We start from the raw sequence: 20,658 nt of genomic DNA on the forward strand, positions 1-20,658 counted from the left end.
CCTGCCCAGACCTTTAAAGATGTTGTAATTTTTTTCTTAATTTTTTTTCCCCCTTCTTTGTTCTGTAGCATGTGAATAGGTACCTTTTTGGTAATCCTTGCCTCTGGACAAGCACAGAATTCTTTCTCCTTCTAAATGGCTAATAACAAAGCCGTTCTTCCTGTCTAACGATGAAAGGGGGGCAGTCAAGTTCTTTTTCTTAGCTGGATTATGTAATTGGGGCATGTCATGGACAATTTTGAGAGTTAGAGCTCTGTTAAATGCTTTCCCTAGAATTGTATTTTCATTTTACGTTAATGCACTATTGCTGATTAATGAATATTGTGCTTTCACTTCTGTAACCTGATGATTGGAAAGGAATGTAAGTTAACATAAAACAGATATAATGAATAGTGTGAGTTTTTGTGCAACTTAGTGGAAAGAAAGAAGTATCAAATCAATTCAAACTTTCAGAAAAAAATTGTCATGACGGAAAAAAGCTGGAATTGTGGATTATTTGTATTCTGCAAAGCAAGAACATCTTGGTTTTTCTTTTGTTTTAAAACATATATGTTCTGGTCTTGAATGTTTTATTTTCTTGAATGGTTTTATAGATTGATTAATCATCTCATCCAACTGCAATGACCATTTCTTACATTCTTATTCACCTTCCCAAATCCATAGCATCATTTTTGGCCAAAGTAATGTCAGTCACTGACATCTGCGGCAAGTACAAAAAGGACCCCCTAATGGCAGCCATTTTTATTTGCTTCTTAAGATCCAAAGGCTGCTGAAAGAACAATTGGATAAAGTTGAGGATTGGAGGGAATTGATTTGCTTGTTCCTGTGAAATGAAACTTTAGTTCTTTTTCTTCTACTTCTCTTAAAAGCAGAAGTCTGTTAGGGGGGCTGTAGCTCTGTCAAAGCCATTGGGATGCCACTGCCGATCACTTTAATTACTAGGACTAAGGAGGATAAAATTAAAAGTAGCACCATTGAAGCAGTGGAAGAAGGCTTGCCGAGATGTCGGTGAACTGTGAAATATAAAAATTGCATACAAATACTTTTTTTTAAAGAAGGAAACAAGGAATTACATTATTTATTCTTGAACGGTTTGTCCTTAAATACTGGAAGTTTTACTAGCTAGGCATCTTTGTAGCAGAAGTTGAGACCATTACAAAGTATGGGGAAAAGAAGAATAGGATAAACTTTTAAGCGTCATCTTTGTGAAATATTGCTAGATGTGAAGTATTTACCTATGAACTATTTTCTTTTTTGAATAAATGTGCCATTTCAAACTTCATGTGCACAAATCTAAGGGGAGATATCCTAGTGCTTGTCATAATACATCCTGGTATCCTTTTGGTATCCTTTTTTCCTATGGAAAAAAAAGGATGGTATCCTTTTTTCCTATCACAAGATTTTTGTTTATACATTATAATGGGGCTTTCCCACATAGGTGGAAATGAAAGAGTATTTTGTGTTTTGGGTTGGTTGGTTGGTTGGTTGGTTGGTTGGTTGGTTTTTTTGCCTCTATAGCCTGAAGTTGTGTTTCTGTTGCATGCTATAATTTTTTTCCCATAATTTCCTCTTTCTGAAGGTGGAATTAGACATTACCTGAGAGACAATGCTCCCTCCACTCCACATCTCTTTCTCCCTTCTTCTTGGTAATGTTTAGTATAATGTAATCTGTGAGGTGATATTCCTCCTCATTGACCTGGTTCACATGACATGACAGCCCTTTCAGGGTTAGTTTACTCTCTAGCAGCTGCAGTGCATGCCAGCCAGCATTACGAATATGCAAACCCCAACTGGGAGTTGCCATGTCCTGTGACTCTGGCCGGGGTGGGGGGCGGTATTTGAGGGCTAAACAACCCTTGCACAAGTCTATAACAGACCTTGGGTTAACCGTCAAATAGCCCCTGCCAGCTAGTTTCACACGACATGACAACCCATGGTCAGGGTTGCATATTCATAATGCACACACACCCCGTAGCTCCTCAAGGGTAAATTAACCCCCAGCGGGCTGTCATGTCCCAAAGTGGCCTATTGGCTATCAGCTGTGAGGAGGAGAAATACATAGGACAATGTAATCACATCATGTGTTTGTGTTATACTAGATATTACCAGAAACAGGTGGGAAGAGAGATGGAGCAGTAGAAGCACCATGTCTCTTGCACTAACTGTTTCCGCTGATGGCTCTATAACTAACAGATCAAATATTGTAACTGCAATCCAATGCACCAGAGATTGCTTGTTCAGTAGCACCACTGACAACTTCATTTTATAACCCCACGTGTGCAAAACCCGTTCCACATATGATAGGAGATTGTGACCTGTTGTGTGTACTTTAACAGGCTATTGAACTCTAGTAATGATGGCTGATCAATGTGATATAAGTCAGAATGGGCCCTTTCACTTAAGTTCCAGGGAGAAACTCTCAGTCTAGTGTGAGGTTCTTGCACAATCCTCTCCTGGAATAAACCACATTCATATCTATATTTCCCTCATTATCCAATCTGCCTCCCAAAGAATGGCATGGTTTTTAATTAGGTGGCCAGATAGATACTAGGTTTGTTTGATTTTAAAACGGTATACTCCAGTTCACTGGGACAGGGTACATGAATGCCCAAGATTCATGCGGGATTCAGCACTCTCTCTTGGGCAGGTGAGTAGGCCCAATAAAGCATATATCAATTATGCTCAATTGTGCAAAACAGTGCAAAACAGTGCAAAACAACAGCAACAAGGACTCCCTCAACTATATTTTGCATCTCATAAAGACTTGCCCCGACAACTTTGTCTAGAAATGTTATTTATTATTTTTAAGGGATATGCATGGTTCTAATAATAGCTAAGAGACTGCAAGTTATTCATTCTTCCTCCAGACTGTGCTAACGATTTAGAAATGTAGGCGATTTTCTGTCAACTTATCCCGTGAACTATGGCATCAAATTTTCTTGCCCTAGTATTAAAAAGGTCGTGTAACACATGAAATCATTTAGGCCAGTGTGAGCATTCAGAGTAAGTGTATCTTTTTGTTGTTGCAGTTGTTTATTTCTAGTTTTAAAATACTGTTTAAATTCACAAATTCATAAGTGTCAAAAGATCCAAGCAAGGATATGAACTCCACATTTTAACCTATATTGACAAACACAGGGAGTTGCAGTAAAACAGGTTGATCCATTGGTTGGCTGACCATAAATGGAACTGAATTCTTATTAGTTTGTGATAGGTACCAGAGCTTTCTGATTTAATGTAGTGCATACTTTAACAAGTATATTTTTGATAGGACTTTACTGCGCCTTTTGGAAAGAGAAAGCAAACAAATCAAATATGCAGTTCTGTTGGAGAGCTCCAAGGCCTAGGTGAAATTGTCTTCATGGTGTTAGGACATTAGTAGAAAAGTAAATCAAGGCAATCTGATAGGGAAGCAGAATTCTGTCAATCAGGCTCAAGATATTGTGCTGTGTCCATATACTTTGTTTACTGTAGGGTTTTATGAGTTGTAACCTGCCCATGCAAGCTGTTAATGAGGCTAAATCTTGCTGCTTGAGGATTGAATTACAGCACACCTCTGGGCTAATGGTTATAAACAGAAAGTCCCATTAGGGCTGCATTCTGATTCATTCATTTGCATTTTTCCTATTGTACTGAAAACAATGATGAGTAAATAGCTACAAACAAACAATTTACATGGAAATGGATAAAATGTAGCTAATTAGTATTTTGTGCTTGTTTTATTAATGATTGCTTAAGCTAAATACTTCTCTGTTGCATGAGTCTTAACAAGCAATGTATCTTGCCATTCTTTGGGGGGGGGGGATTAACTCCCTAGCACTCTTTTTGCAGACCTAAACAAATACGTTCAGTGTACTTACGGTCATCTGCAGATATCTTAGGATGCATTTAAACAATCATTTTTGTTGATGACTCACCAGTTTTTTCACATTTCATCACTGGGTAATATCCATTGAACGTATACATGAATGCCAATTTCCACCTGTTTTGCTCAGTTCTGACTTCCACTGTGCATTTTGCATTAAATACCAACTGTTTCTCTTCCAGATGATACCCTTCATTTGTAAGGTCCTCATTCTTTTGTTGTTTGAAGTGGACAAGGACTATAACAAAGTTAAGAAGCACCCATTGAAACATCCAGTCCTTTGAAATAATAACATGGCTCTCCATAGTCACAGCCATGTTGTACAGTAGTGCTAATCTAAAACCAAAATTTAAGGGCAATTATTCCTCTGCCACCCACTCCCCTTGGATCTCACCTTTCTAAGCAAAGTTTGACTGTATCTTGCCCAGCAGTTCCAATATAGTTGCCTCCTAGAATCCTTAGTTGCTGTCTTGAGTGCAGAGCATGCACAGTGATATAATGACACCAAAGAGGCTTGTAGGTATGATGATATGATTGTGCATGTGTACTTGGGCATAGATTCTTCACAGTATTAATCTTCCAAGAGTTATAAAGAAGACAGACTGTATCATGTTAGGAATCTCTATGGATAGAGGAGACACCCAGTTTTTCAGGAGAAAGCTCACCTTTTTTTATAACAAGCAAAGACATGCATGCTGACAGGGAAAATTAGATGCAATGATGGATACACAAATCCATTGATACTATGAAGTAACATGAACCGAAATGAGAAACTTTGTTCCAATTTAGTGCTTGTGATTGTAGTGCTGGGAAATTATCAACTAGAATAACTCTTATTTTTAAGTGCTGGACCACTTTTATTAATGATTTAGGGTTTTATCCAAACTTGGCACAGCAGCCTTCCATTTGTTCAAAGTCTTGATAGAACTCTTTGTTTATGGTTAATTGGACATAATGCCAGCTTCCCATTTATTCATCATTTATTACATCCTTTATTGTTATAGAGAGATATAGCCCAATGCCACAGACACTGTCATCTGACTTATGGTCTCCCTGTATGGGATTTATATACTGGTAATGGTGTGGTGTGATTTGAATGCCAAGTTACACCATAACGTATGCTCTGTCATGGTAACATGGGCATGTGAGTTGCTGACATGGGGGCAGCTATTTCCTCCCCCCTTAAGTCAGTGGGAGGGAAAATCCTTGTACCAGCTCTGGGGCTGGTCTAAAGTTGTGTGTGGATGTGGGTGTGGATGGGGGCATGGACTTGGATGGAAGACTTCTAGAATATGGCATAAGCCACCCACATCCTGCCTATGACTCTGCGCCATTTCAACCATTTTGCCAGTGTATCTTTAGTGGTGGAGCAGTTCCACCAGTGGAGTGTTCCTTTGATATATCTGAGGTATTCTGCAGCCACTGGCATATCTGTCATGGCAGTGGCATATCTGCTGTTCTACTGGAGTAGTCGGGCTTCCGTCAAACGTAATAACCTTTCAGTCGATGGATATCATGTATAGAATTTGGCCCTTGGTAACCTTTATAATTGGCTATGTGAGTCAGGAAAGTTTGTAGTACTGGTACATGTTACAAATGATGATGGAGTGTCTGCAGATGAGGACCCTGGTGGGAACTATCAAGCTGCCAAACCCTCCAGAAAAAATAATAACATTAGCAACTACAACAGCAAGTGTGCTGCGCCATGCTGCCCCACCCCTTTTTCTTTCAGGTGGACTGAAAAGTGAAGGATGTGGTCTATGGGGATTAGCTAGAAGTTGGCGAAGATACATTCAGGCCTGAACTGGAGAATTCCCTGACCCTTCTACTGTAGCTGAATTAGGTGCTAAGTGCCACTGCAACCAAAATGGTCTACTGGGCCTCTACATGCCATGGCTCCATAGTGTTGGCAGCATCCTGTCCTGTTCTGCTTGAGCCCCTGGTGCGAGGTCTCAGAAGAGTCTCTTCTGAAAATGAGATAACACGTTGGCACTTCACCATAAGGATAATGTGCAAGGTCAAATTCTGAGGTACAGTTGGCCCACCAAGCCAGAGTGCACAGCTTGTAATTAGGGTGTGATGATTTTGGCTGGCCAAGTATGCCAGGCCTGTCCCAGCAAATGCTGACAGGTAGTCAGCTTATCAGAGGGTGGATGAACTCCCAGCCCATAGTAACTGCCCAGAAAAGACTTCATTGGCCACCTGTTCCACCCAGGGAAATATCTATTGCTGTATGATCCATTGATGGAATGCTACTCCATTAAAAAAAAACCTAAAACATTCCTACATACGGAAAACTAGTATGTCAGAAAGAAAACTAGGCTACAACTGTTTTCCCTGATACCTAGTTTTTTGTAGCCCTATTCAGGCATTCTCCATGTGTAGCTTGAGGGGAATGCCCAGTAGGCCTTACATTACAAACATCTATACGCTAAAGTGTGGTAAAATTCTCCCTGCCACTTGGCAGGATGATATAGACCACCAAGCTGCTCTAGGGTGATTCACTGATGGCGTGGTTATTTGCGTGAGTAATGTATATTATTAAGCTGAATGGAAAATACAGTTCTACCACCATTAGTTCAACTATGCAATAGAATATATGGTTAATATCTTCATCCACCCACAGTTCTTATGTATCTGAAAAATAGGAACATGTATTTTGCTTGAGGAAAAACTCTGTGAAACTGAAATTTGCACATTTCTATGCCAACCGTGGCAGCAAGTATCTATTAATTGACTGAGTTCACACAACACAAGGTGTGGGTTTTGTTGTGTGAGGCCAGCTGCACTAACAAACCATGATGTGTTAATCATGAACAACTCACAAAGAGAACCCATGGTTTGTTGTTGGGCTGTGAACTGTGGGTTACTCATGGTTAACAAACTATGGTTTGTTAGCGCAGCTGGGTTCACACAACACAACAACCCATGGTTCAACAACAACTTACAGTTCAGTGACAACCCACACTCTCAACCCATACTTACTTGAGTGTTGTGTGAACCCAGCCATTGTATGTTACATTTTTCTCCCTTCGTCCTTGGAATACGAAGCAATGTTTATGGAGACCTCTCTGGTTTTCATTAGGCAAGTCCTGATCTGCTTAGCTTCAGAGATGAAGCCTTCAGAACATGGTGTGTTACAGGCATTATATGTGCACTTATTCTTTAAGTAGTTATTCCAATACAATAAAAAAATTTCCAAAACAAAATAGAATATGCTTTTACTCCTCCAGAAAGAGAAGATCTTAGTGTCTACTGTTGTCCTTAATTTAAATTCTCAGTTTCCATAGAACTATTTAGAAAATACAATTTTAGTTCAGTGTATTTCATTTTGTATCAGTATCACTCTTGTGGTAAGCAAACCCACAGGTATAACTGGAACTCCTTTCTACTATCCTGATAAGAACTATCATTCTTCCCATTTGTGATTTGTCTATGTACATCTCTTTTTACAGCTGTATGAACAATTTTAAATAAATAGGGCCTAAACATACTATATGCTGGATTGTGGCCAGTACCTGTCAACTTCAGGTTATATATTTTTAAACCAGTTAATATTTTAAAAATCAAATACAGTAATTTGAGAAATTACCAGGAGGGGAAAACTGATTCCTGGATGGCTTTAAAAAGTGTGTTGTTGACACCCAACAGATATGGAACTTCCTATTTATAACATGGGCCAAGCACCATGCTGTAAACCATTTACTATCATGATGATCAGATTGAGAATGAAATTGCATTTCTGTCAATTACTGAGTTGGCAACTGTTCAATATATCTTAGCAGCAAGATGAAGAGCGGCGGCGGCAGCTGAGAGAGAGAGCTCGTCAGCTAATAGCAGAAGCTCGATCTGGAGTGAAGATGTCAGAACTTCCTAACTACAGTGAAATGGCTGCAGAAAAGTTGAAAGAAAGGTCAAAGGCATCTGGAGGTGAGTTAAGGAACCTTGTATCTTATTCCTATGGCACCCCAGAAACCTGAGGAAGACCTTTTTGGAATTTGCTTTTATTCAGACTTCAAAATGATCTTACAGGTAATTGTTGTTCACCAAGAACACATATCTACAGATATAAACCATGCCTCTTAATTTCACACAGTCAAAAGAATAGAGCTTCTCCTTTCAACTTGGAAAAAAATGTTAAACTATAAGCTAGATATAGCTAGAACTATGGCATTTCCTCTGCCCACTGCCACCGCCACCCCTGGACTTACAAGGAGTCAATGTACATTGGGAATAAGGAATGTTTCAGAAGTGTCTGTTTAGGAAAGCATGCATCAAGTATGTATGGTGGTTTTTAAAGAGAATTGAACTGTCTCTGCTCACTCCATTTAGGTGTTTTGGGGTAAGGTTGGTTCCCCCTGGTAGGCCAATTCAGTCCAGTAGGCATGTGTAAAAATATGCTCTCATTAGTTAAATGAAGCCAGTTCTATTAGGAGAATAACAATGTTCCAAATGTAGGCACAAATAAATGCACTCAGTGACCCAGTTTGCACATCATGGTGGCAAATTTTAGATTAATTAACCTACGATTTGTCAGGGATGCATAGGGCATGCAACCTGTGTCCAGTTTGAAAAATGATCTACAAATACCCCTTTTGTAGGATGTTGCTTGATGTGTTAACCCTAACACTTTGGGTTGTTTATGGGTTAAACAACCCAGAGTTAACATGCAATTTGTTTTAGGATTAACTCTGGGTTGTTTGACTCATAAACAATCCAGAATGTCCGGGTTCACATATCGAAAGGCAGCAATGAGGGAGAGGGCCTTCTCAGTGGTGGCCTCCCATCTGTGGAACGAGCTCCACGATGAAGTCTGCCTGGTGCCAGCATGATTATCTTTTGGGCGCCAGGTTAAGACTTATCTCTTTTCCCAGGCATTTGACAGCACATGACGAGTTTTAATCCGTCCTATATGTGTCTTTAGTTACGATTGACTGTTCAAAGTTGTTCTTAGATATTTGTTGTTTGTGTATATTGTCTGTGTGCTTTTATGTAAATAGCTTTTAAACTTTTTATATTGTATTTTAATGTTTTACCTTCTGTAAACCGCCCAGAATGCTTTGGCTATGGGGCAGCATAGAAATGTAATAAATAAATAAAGCAACAGCCTACAAATGTCATACCAGAAACAGCTCGTGCGCTCTGGTCGTCCCTGTCAAATCATGGTTAATGAACCCACGATTTGCCGCTGTGACATGCAAACTGACCCATTGACTCTACTCACTTGTTAAACCCTCAGTTCCATTCATTTTCCTGTCATTCAGTTCCCACCATAACCCACCATGTGCATATTAGCAGGGAGTTTTCTAATAGATGCCTTTTGAAAGGAAAAACTGTAACACCCCCCCCCCCTTAGTATTTATCCCATTGAGAAGATAACTATAGGAAACCCAAATACTTATGGTCCTTGGAACTTCAGGCATTATTTTCTTTCTTAGTGACCAGGTTCAGACAACACGCTGTGGCTCGTTGTAGGTTATTTAACCCGTGATGAGCCAAGGCACTGATAGGCACCAACTTGCATATGCAATCCCCACTTGCGGGGTTCTCATGTCGTAAGAATGCAGCAAGTGTGGGTTATGTGAGAGTTAAACAACCCTTGCATAACCCTAAAACAGACCACAATGTATGCTCACTGGTGGCTGCACGTGCCCTGCACACGCCACAGCCTCAGCATGGGCCAAATAACCCACAGTGGGCTTCCATGTCGTGCGAACAGTGAGTACTTATGCTCAATAGAATATTAGGTTCATTTACATATAAAAATAACTTGCCTTGTTATCCCATCTTTTCTGATTTCTACAGTGCCCATAGGCATTGGACATCTGGGATTAGTGTTCCTTTTAGCCAGTATTCTTTATGAAAGAGGCAATTAAAGAGGTAGCACCATCTGTTGTCAGCTGGAAAAAAAATAGCACACCATTAATTTTAGTGTATTCTAGTGCTGCTGAACTAGTTATCATGCATTTTAATTGAAGCTATGCAGAGAGCCTATTAGGGAGCAATCCTGTGTCACCTAGACAATGTCTGGGGGAAACAGGCTTTTCCAGTTTCCTGGACCTGCTCTCGACATGGCTTGGAGCCAGGAAACCACTGAGGTGGGGAGACAGGGGTGTTCCCGGGAGGGAGGGGAAGAGATCGGGGTGGCATTCCTATGATCTTTCCTATGGCCGCCCCACCCGCTTTTCCTCCCGCTCCCTGAAGCCTCCACTAGATGGGCAAAATTGCCCATCTAGCTAAAATACTGGACGGGAGGTGTGTGGCGCTTCTCTCCCTGCATAGGATACTCAAAGGCCTCTGAGTCCGGGGGCTTACAACTACCCAGGGCGCAACCCATAGGATTGCACCCTTAATGTATTTATATTTCTAAAAGTGTTTGAGATGGTTGCTGCACAAGCATTGCAGCAACTATGAAGAAGTCATTTCATGGCCTGATTAATTAGCTTTCCATGGACAGGGAGATACTCACCTGGTTCACACAACACAACAGCCCAGCGTGGCTTAATTTGAGGGTTCCAACCAAATACAATTGCCTATATTTTTTCTGACTCATACACACATACACACAAAATAACATACATTAGCACATGCTCCCTTTATATGTTGTATAAATTGTATTTTTACTCTTTCATTAGGTATTGAGCGCCTATTGGCTGTTTTACTATAGATGTTCGATAAACATATCAGTTATACACCAGTAATTATAATTAGTGAATTCCTTTGTTTCTTTAGTGATCTTGATTTATTATTATTATATTCTTCTCTTTGTTGCCTTTATTTTGTTATATTTATTTCAAAATAAAATAAAATTTCATGGTTAGTACAAATAACCCACAAACTGGGTTTGCACAACACAACATGCCACGGCAAGTTGGGCACCCACAGGCACCATGCAAGAAGGGAGCCTATGGGCTCCTGGCACAACACAACAGCCCCCGTGGATAAATTAAGCCATGGTGGGCTGTTGTGACATGCGAACAGGCTCACTGTGGTGGGGGCACCTTCAAGCTAGCCTTAATTTGTTGTATAATCCAGCCTTTCTTCCAAGGAGCTTAAGGCAGTCTACATGGTTCTCCTCCCAGCACTCCCATCTTTATCCTTACGACAACTCCAGGGTTAACCCTCGAGCTTCATGGTTGATTGGGGATTTGATCCTGGATCTCCCCAGTTCTAGTCTGGCAGTCTAACCACTACACCACACTGGTTCAAATGTTCAAATAATGCTTTGAACTCAAAGTGTTCTCAGGATGGTCATTTGGTGATCTTAGGGCCAAATCATTGACTTTTAATACCATTGACCATAGAGTCCTTCTAAAGAGGTTGTCTGGGTTGGGAACTGTGACAATGATATTTCAGTGACTCCACTCCTCTTTCAAAGGCCAATTCCCGTCAGGGTGGACACTGAGCCCATAGAACCTCAGAGCAGTTCTGATTCTGAGAAGGAACAGCTGTCTGTGGGAGAGGAGCGCGCTCTTCCCTCCCAGGCCCTGCAGCTGGCAGAGATTCCTCCTACTGGCATTCCAGACAGAGATAGCAGTCCTGGGAGTGAAAGAGCACGGGAGGAGGACTGGCTGGATGCTCGATGCAGACGCAGAGAGCGACAAGCTATGGAGGGTGCAGAAAGGAGATGTAGCGCCCGTTTGGCGCGCAAGCAACGGTCGTGTCCAGAGGACCCAAGGGAAAAGGGGAGGGACTCTCCGTAGCCCATAAGTTCAGGGTCTGCAAGTGATTCTCGTTCAAACGGGGACCAACTGTTTCCAACCCGGGGCATAGATTACTCTGCTGTTCATAGCTTAGTCGCTGGTGATAGAGTTATTAAGTTGTAAAAGGAATAAAGCCTTGAAAAGAGTCCTTTGTCTGTGTCTGGAGTTGGCTACTGGAGTAGACTGAAAGAGGCCAGCTAGGGCCTCCTGACAATTCCAGAAGGTGGTGCTAGGAGACTACTGCTCAGCCCTGTAGGGTCCCACAGGTTCTGTCTTGTCTCCCACGCTCTTTAAGATCCATATGAAATCACTGAGTTCATCTAGAGATTTGAAGTGAGGTGCCACCTCACCCAGCTCTGTGTTTTCCTTTTCATCAGATTCAAGTGAGGTAGTGGAGATATTGAATCAGTATATGGGATCAATAATAGGCTGGGTGAGGGTCAATATTAATATAACTAACTGATCAGGATGGTCTGAAAAGGGAGGCAATGATTGAAAAGTCCCATACTTATTTTAAAAGTATTAATTGGGGCACAACCCTATGGGGATAGTCAGCCACCTCCAAACTCAGAGGCGACTGACTATCCAATGCAGGATCCTCTCCTCCATGCTTCAGCCACCCTGCATTCGCGACTAGATGGCCAATTTCAGCTGTCTAGCCAGGGCACATTGGAGCGCGGGGGAGGGGACAGCGCATAGGAAGCGGTGTAATGGTGCTTCTACTATCCCCTCCCTGCTCCCAGGAACACCCCCTGTTTGGCCACGCCGCACTGCTCTTACAAACGTGGAGCTGGGAATGAACCATGTCACCTTCAAGGCAGCAGGGGAGGGGGCAGGGAATCAGTTTTCTGAGAACCAGCCTCAGAGTGCTGGCTCTGAGCTCAGTTCCCAGAAAATGAAAAATCCTATGGCCATCTAGCCTGTCTAGCAGCCATAGGATTGCACCCTTAATTACTTTAAAAATACTAATTGACAAAAATTGCAATTCAAATTTTTTTTTTCAAAAGCTGCCCCCCACTCCCAAAATATAAAGAAAAATGAATATAGTGGTGTTGGGTGTAATGTACATGATGATCACTTGATCTGACTGACATCACTGTGGTTTAAGTACAGAGTGATTAGTTAGCAAACTCTTAGAACGACTTTAATTACCTACAATGTTACATTGCCAGTCAGCTTATTTAAACATTATAATAACCAATTCCATAATATTTATCTTGGATAATTTAATATCTACCATATTTTATTGACTTTTTTTGTCTATATGGTTACATTTTACTTATAATTGATTTCATGATGGTTAGCCATCTTCAGAGTTCTGTGTTAGGATGTAAAGGTGGGATATGCATATGTAATAAATAAACACATAAAATAATTTGAAGAAACTGCTTTAAATATTTCATTGAAATAACAATGTGACATCAATAGGGAATCAGAATGGATGATCTTTGAGTTCTCTGCAGGTATACAGTTCAGTGATTCTTTTGATAAGTTTCTTTTAGGATGATACCAAACGGTAGATGCAGTAGCTAATTGTAGTTGGTTCCATATAGCCCTTCACAGGTTGTTCAAAATATCTGTATTAAATCTGGAGAGTTGGGGGACACTCCAAAGTGGATGAGGGGACACCCAGGGGACTGCAGGGAGGAAGAGAGCAAGGGGACCTCCCCTTGCAGATTTAGAAATCCACTTGCATGACAGTGGATTTAAACCAATATTAGCAGTTTCTGTGGAATTTGATAATCCAGATTTAAAGGCTGAATAGGTCAAACAATAGTTCTATTTTGTCATGCTAGTGTAATTTGCCATCTCTTCTGGATTTTTATCTCAGTTTAGTATATTCATTTTACTGTTCTCTGTGCTGGTTTCATCCTTCATCTTTCCCCTGCTACTTATTTCTTAACATTTGTTTTTCATAGAATTTGATAGTAAATAGGTTGCAGGCTACATTACCTTTAAATTTGGCCATTTTATGCCACCAGCTAAACTGCTGAGGAACAGCGAATATTGTTCTGTTGTTGTTGACTTGTTCTTACTTTCACTGAAGTTGTAAGTGGTGTCAAAGATAATCTTTCATTTGGCATAAGCACAAAAAGTCATGTAACTCCTTTTCTCTCTCTTACTCTCTGTACTGTGTGTATTTCAGTGAGGCTCACTCTTCCTTATTTCTTAAAAAAGCAAAAGATAAACCTGTTTGGCATTTTTGGAAAGAGCAAGAGCAATCCTTAACTCTCCTCAAAATATCATACATTTTTATTTATGAACCATTTCAAACATTGTATTTTAAATATATACTTAAGATGTTTTGGGTATACTCCTAGGACACGTTTGCAAATATGTGCAACATCAAATACATTTCCCAGGGAGGAGTGATTAGTTTCAGCTTCATGTTAAATGTACACTCAGCAGCAACCCTGCATAATGTGTGAAATGGACCTATGTCTTTTTATACAGTAGAGCTTCTTATTACATTCCAGTACTTGAATATAATCCAACTTCTGCTGATTGAAGGTTTCCATTAGTGGAACAGGGGAGGCAATTTTCAGCAATTCCCTCTCTTCTCTGCAGCCCCTGCACACACATACATCCAAAATCTGGTCTGGATGGTCCCCTAGCCCTTTCAAGCAGATGGGGGGGGGGGGCACAGGGAGTTACAGGGAGGAGGGGACTAGCCAAAAATTACCCCCCTCCCCGTTCTGACAGAATCCTTCCATCAAAGGAGGCTAACTAGTTAGATTCTGCCCTTTGTCTTGGTTATTTAATTGGTGGAAAGGGAAATTTCAAAACAACCTTTAAACATACTAATGCAACATTTTTAGTATTGACTTCACTGGCTGCTAAGCAATTTGGCAAAATCTGACCGTAGCCATTTTCTCCCAAGTGATGACTGAACAGACAAACTGGCCCTACCCATTGTGCCCTCCTTTTTAAAGTACTGGGAACTAAAGTGGCCTCTTCTTTAAGACCTCTGTGCGCCATCCCTCCACCTGGATTTGGATTGGCTGCTGCTATCTTCTCTTTCTAGTCTTTCTAGTCACCTTTGTTTTGTGTTGGAGGTTTGGTTGCCTGATAATTCATTGGCCCGGTTCACACATAATGAGAAGCCACCGTGGGTGAATTTTCCCACAGGGGTTTTCGTTGCAGCAGCCACCACCACTTTAAGCCATGGAGGGGAGGCACCATAGCTTCTCATTACATGGGCTGTTTTAGGGTTGTAGATGACTCGTCAACTGACCCAACAACCCATCCTTGCTGGTTCAGACACACAAATATTAAAAATAAATGAAGATTCTCCCTGATTATTGTTTTAAGACATCCCCTCATCTCCAGTGCTGCCCTTAGGCTTTCTTCTGATTGGATCTTACTGGGAGCCAACTGTCTCCCAACTGGAACTCTCTTTGTTTGGTTCAAATTGATAGGCTCAGGATTAACACTCATTTCAAGAAATGGAAGCCAGAGTTGTGGCAGTTTATCCTCTTACAGAGGAGAACTTGTCCTATGGTGAATTGTGAGAACAAAGTTTTTTGCCCCAAAATGCTTATTTTTCAGCTAATCTGTTCAGTGTCATTTGAACTCTTGAACCAAGTATGTGTAACTCCAGTGCTTTAACATCAACTTTAACAATAGTAAATGTGAAATTAACACATCTACTCGCAGCTTAGCAAGTTTCAAAATAGGATATAGATAATATCATGTAACTGATATTTTCATTAGTTATAGGGTATAATTTTTCTGTAAACCAATTACTACCATTACAGTGACTTTTTCTTTTCTGTGCCATAAGTGAATGTGTTCAGCTGACATTAAAATACTAACGTTTTCATTGATATGATGCGTGTAGAAGACAAAAAGCCCTAATTTTACTGTGGCATGTTCCTACAGATGAGGATCGAAATGTTCATATTGAGATAGTTACTAATGAGGAGATTCCTGAATGCACTGTTACTGGTGGTGAAGATCAACAAACTAACCTAGAAAGTGACCTTGATTCTGATGGTAATTCAACTAATGGCTATTCTGTATCTTTTGCATGACTAACACTAGTTTCATCAACAGTGCCTCTTGTAATATGCTAACCTAGTATTACATCTGCTTGGAACCTTTTTAACCCTGGATTCATGTTTCCTATGAATGCCTTCTCTGAATTATTAGTATTGTTTCAATTAAAAATAACATGATTGAGAGTTATAGATTTTAATATAACTAATATCTCTAAAATGAGGTGTGAAGGCAACCAGATGATGTGTTGGATGTATATTTCTTTTGTGTTGTAGATGCCTTTACTTTCTACACTGAATGTAAATTTAGTTTGAATTTTGCTATGCAAGTATTATTTATTGTTACTGGTTTTGATACTGTATTATGATTCTGGGTCCTATACACACTTCTTGGGAGTAGGTCCCAGAAATGCAGTGAGCATAAAAACAGTTTGTAGCTCCAGATTGTGACACTTTTGAAGTGGGGGACAAAGTGAGCTTCTCTGTTGATTAGAGCAAGCTGAATTCCCCCATCTCACATAGACAGGTGTAATGTGTGAGCTGAGCAATCAGGGATGCAGTTAGTTGCAATTCCTGTAATTTTGGCAAAAAAAATTTCCCAGTCAATTATATCCATGCTAATAGCAGCAGTGGTGACACAATGGTGATGGTGATAATAATAACAACTAAACCTAGGATTTGTAGATCTATTTTTATTTTTTCCTAAGTGGTCTTTTCAAAGGGCTCTTAGGAAGTTGCTATTTGGTACAAAGTCATATATGACCTAAGCCAAGGACTGTGGGTTATGCCCATTCAGGAAATGTTAAAGTGTTTTAGCTTCTGACAATACTTGTTTAAGCTTGTTTAGGTTTATGTTAATCTCATCTGTCTGCTGTAGAAGATAGATTTCATTCAGGTTACCATTCAGTCCTCCTTAGAGGTGATTGAGATCCTGGCCCAGTACTGTATGTTAAGTAACAGCTGGTTGCAATGATAGGGAAGGCTTTCTGTGATAAGTTTGAAAAGTGATCATGATTTAACGGAGCCATGAAGATGACAAAAACTACAAAGAGTCTTGTGGCACAGACTATCAAATTTGCTTTTGCTACAATGAACTAACACTGCTACCCATATGGAACTTGAGATGACAGCTTGTTTTCAACCCCTTGGAGCTGAGGGGGTGCCCCATTTGGGCAAGGGATATTTCCATAATCATAAACCTACAAATGGCAATTTCTACATCTGAGCCATGTAATATGATATGAGTATCTGAATATAGGGACACGCTGGACTTTTCCTGCACTTTTTTCGAAACCATTCTTACTACATGTTAAAAAGAAAGTATCATTGTTTCATCATTCACTGTAATTTGGTCTGAAATCAGGTTCATCTGTATTCAGAACGTAATGGTGGAAACAATTCCTTGAAAGAAAAGCCTTTTAGTAATTAACACATGCAGCTTAGCGAAGAGAGACGGTGGTAACATTGGAAGTCAGTATCTTTCTTGGATACCTGTGAAGATTGCTTGGGTATTTTATTCTACTGCATTTTTAAAATCTTTTTTTATTTTTAAAAAATTATTTCTACGCCACCTTTAAGGGCAGAATCCTTCCAAGGCAGCGTGCTAGATAAAACCTTACAAACAGGTACAATTAAAAAAAACAATAAATACATATTACAAAATCACTAAAAATGAATATTACCCTTAAAAACTAGCAGCCTGAGACACTACGGGAAGGCCAGCAAAAACAGGTGAGTCTTCAGAGCTTTCCTGAAGACCTGCAAAGAAGGGACCTGATGAATCCCCAATGGGAGCTGATCCCAGAGGTGCAGGGCCACTACTGAGAAGGCCCTCTCCCTTTTATTCCTGAGCCTAACCACCCTTGGTGGTAGGGAAGTGAGAAGGGCCTCTGCTGATGACCTCAAAGTACAGGCATGTCGATATGGAAGTAACTTGGGCCCAAACCATTTAAGGCTTTAATGGTTAAAACAAGCATTTTAAATTGAGCTCAGAAACACGCTGGCAGCCAGTGCAGCTCACTCGGTATCAATGTCACATGAGCCGACTACCCAGCCCTCACCAATATCTGGGCAGCTGCATTTTGCACTAGTTGGAGTTCCAGGACTATCTTCAAAGGCAGCCCCAAATACAGCACCTTACATTTTTTCTGGAAGAAAGCCTGGTAGTTAGTGCCCTATAGGGGTTTTTCTTGGGTTCTTCAGACATTCAGGAAATATGTGATCAAGCCCACAAGCTCTTCCTTTTAATTGTTTTCGTATCTTTGTTTTATTTGTAGAAGTTAGACATTTTTTTTTGTTTCAGACAATGTAATAATATATATTACTTTAGAATATTGAAAATGTTTCACATATGTTCTCTCAGTAATGCTTACAACTCTGCAAGTCAGTATGTCAGTATTACTATCCCTGTATAGAAAGGGCGGGAGAGGCTCAGAGCTTGGCTTGCCTAAGGCTGCGTAGCGAATTCAGGACAGAAGTGTTACACTACCATAGCTCCCATTTCTCCACTTCTTAAAGATACCTTCATTTCCCATTGCAGTACTTATCATGAGAGTAGCAATACTTCTTTTTAGAGAAGCCTTTCACCATGGAGCACTGGGGGTTTTCAGACTTTTGTTTGTTTTTCAGAATAAGGCTCATATTTTTCCATTTTAGCTTGGTGTATTATAATCATAGGGTGGAGTTGTTAAAGGTATCAGGAGATCTGTTATCAGATTTCCAGCTTTTATGAAAAGGTTTGTTGGCAGCTATGGGGGAGGGGGATTGGATTACCACCAGAGCACTGAGGAAGGCAGGATCATTAGGAAGCAGCAGGAGGGGAGCTGTCCCTGTCCTGAACTTATTTCTCCCTCCCCTGACCCATTGTGGCTGCTATTTTTGAAAAAACAGCAAAAGATCTGATCACTGATTTTCCAGCATCCTGTCTATTTGGGCCCACACTAACCTAGCCTTCTTCTTCGTGGTCTCTGTGCATCACACATAAGGGCTCTGCACCTGTGCAGAGCCTCAATTCAAGAAAAAAATGTCTATAGTTAAGGCATTTTAGCAGGACCCTCCCCACTGTCCACTGTGCATATCCCTAAGGGTTCCCGCCTATACCCTCAGTTCTCTTTCAACCACCATAACAGCAGCCTCGTAGGGGAACTTCTTGTTCAATCAGTTTGAGTGTTGTATTTGACATTTTATTCTCTCATTGTTTGATTTTTCTGTCCTTTCATAATTTTTTTCTCATTGTTTGAATTTTGTTTCTTTTATTTACTGCGATCTTCTGATCACCTGCCAGGGCGTATGGCCCTCAGGGCCCCGTTTAGGAAATGTGTGCAATATGGGAGTAAGGTACCTCCGTCTGATGGCCGCTCCTTATGCCTAAATTTCCAAGCCTTCTCTAAACAAGCAAGGTGTAATCATTCAGATAGGCTAAAGGCAGTACTTTGGCGAAAGGTATTTGAAGCGGTTGACAACAAAGATTCTGCTATGTCAAAACAGCCCTCAGCCCCGTCATCATCGTCAGCTCAACTGATGGAGGCAACACCCACTTCCAAGACTCCACAGATAGGATGTGATTCTCCTCAGTGCCCTGTTCAGGATGCTCCCAGCATGCCTGACTTGCCACCAACACCCAGTCAGTCTCTGGCCAAAAAACTGACAAAGAAGGCTAAGAGTTCTAAGCAGACCAGTATGGGAGGGGCTGAGCCCAAGAAGAAGAACAGGAAATCCTCTAAGAACTCTTCTGTGGAAGGTCGGGATCAACCAAATGTATCTAGCCTGTTGTGAGGGAGCCCTCTTCTGTGGAAGGTTCTCACACCTCTCTGAATCCATCTTTTGATTATCGGATTCGACAGTCATCCGCTCCTTGGATTCAAGCCCTGCTGGTTTCTCCGCAGCCGTCTTGGGCACTGGAGCTGGGCACCTGTCCTGTCACTTCAACGTCAGAAGGCAAGATTCAAGATCCCTTGCCAGCGCCTCCTCCTGCGTTTACTCAGCAGAGACCGTCTGTTCAGGACTTGTCGCAGACTCATTATTTTCTATGTCTTCTGCCCGTGGATATCTGCCTCCCGGGATTGATCTCATTCGCCACCAGGATGGGATTGTCAGTCAGATTGGGACTTCTGCAGTGCCCATGATAGGTATTGGGATAGACAGCACTTGGTCCCCTATCAGGATTGATATTATCAGCAGTGGGAGTATCTAGAGAGAATTAAATACTTACATCACACCCAAGAAATTCTGCATGGTTTCCCTGGCAGCAATTTCAGTTCCAAGTTCTACCCTTTAGTCTTGCCACCGCACCAAGGATCTTCACCAAATGCATGGCTGTTGTCTGCACCCACCTCCATGTGGAGGGGGTAGAAATCTACCTGTATATCGATGCTGGGTTACTGGTAGCGCCCACCCAAGCTCAGCTGCAGAGGTCTATGGAGATGACATGTACTCTTCTGGAGAATTTAGGTCTTATCATCAACTGGGAGAATCAAAATTGAAGCCAGTACAGAGGCTCCGGTTTATTGGGGCGGTTCTGGTTTCCACAGAAGATAGAACTTTTCTTCCCATTGACAGATGTCAGACTCTAGTCGTTCTAGCAGCTGAATTGCGATCTTGCAGGTGGGTCCGGGCCTTCCAGGTACAGTGCCTTTGGGGTCTTATTGTGGCAGCCACTGTAGTGGTATATCAGGCTCACTTCCAAATGAGACTGTTACAAGCATGGTTCCTAAGGAATTTTGATATGGAACAGGATGCACATCGCACCCCCTTATTACTGCCACAAGAGGTAAAGCAGTCGATTCGTTGGTGGACTTTGCCACACAACCTCCAGAACGGTATGCCATTCCTCCAACCATCCCCAGAGTAGTAATGACGGATGCCTCACTCTCTGGATGGGGAGCCCATTGCAAAGATTTAGTGGTTCATGGTCGATGGAACTAGAGTGAGTTGACAGATCACATCAACTTGCTGGAACTGTGGGCTGTGTAGAAGGCACTAAGAGCATTCGAAGTAGACCTGATGGGGGGGTTGGTGCAAGTGGCGTCAGACAACACCACAGTAGTCACCCATTTAAACAAACAAGGTGGGACAAAGTCTGCCTCCCTTCTTT

At 41.2% G+C, this 20,658-nt stretch overlaps 1 protein-coding gene across 9 annotated transcripts in view; it reads left to right on the forward strand.

The window, feature by feature from the left end:
* The window catches only part of EHBP1 (EH domain binding protein 1), a 367,326-nt gene that overhangs the window by 282,527 nt on the left and 64,141 nt on the right, over positions 1 to 20,658 (forward strand). For 4 of the 9 annotated variants that reach the window (XM_084823020.1, XM_084823047.1, XM_084823030.1 and 1 more), the window contains one exon: positions 7,648 to 7,795. In XM_084823020.1, the coding sequence (XP_084679146.1) occupies positions 7,648 to 7,795 (148 nt within the window). Of the gene's footprint in view, positions 1 to 7,647; positions 7,796 to 15,450; positions 15,565 to 20,658 lie in introns of all 9 variants that reach the window. The other 5 variants (XM_084823077.1, XM_084823002.1, XM_084823012.1 and 2 more) reach the window with 2 other exon arrangements.

Source organism: Heloderma suspectum, chromosome 1 (genome assembly GCF_057233095.1).
Source record: "Heloderma suspectum isolate Gila_16-S chromosome 1, 16-S_ref, whole genome shotgun sequence".
In the NCBI taxonomy this organism is placed as follows: domain Eukaryota; kingdom Metazoa; phylum Chordata; class Lepidosauria; order Squamata; family Helodermatidae; genus Heloderma; species Heloderma suspectum.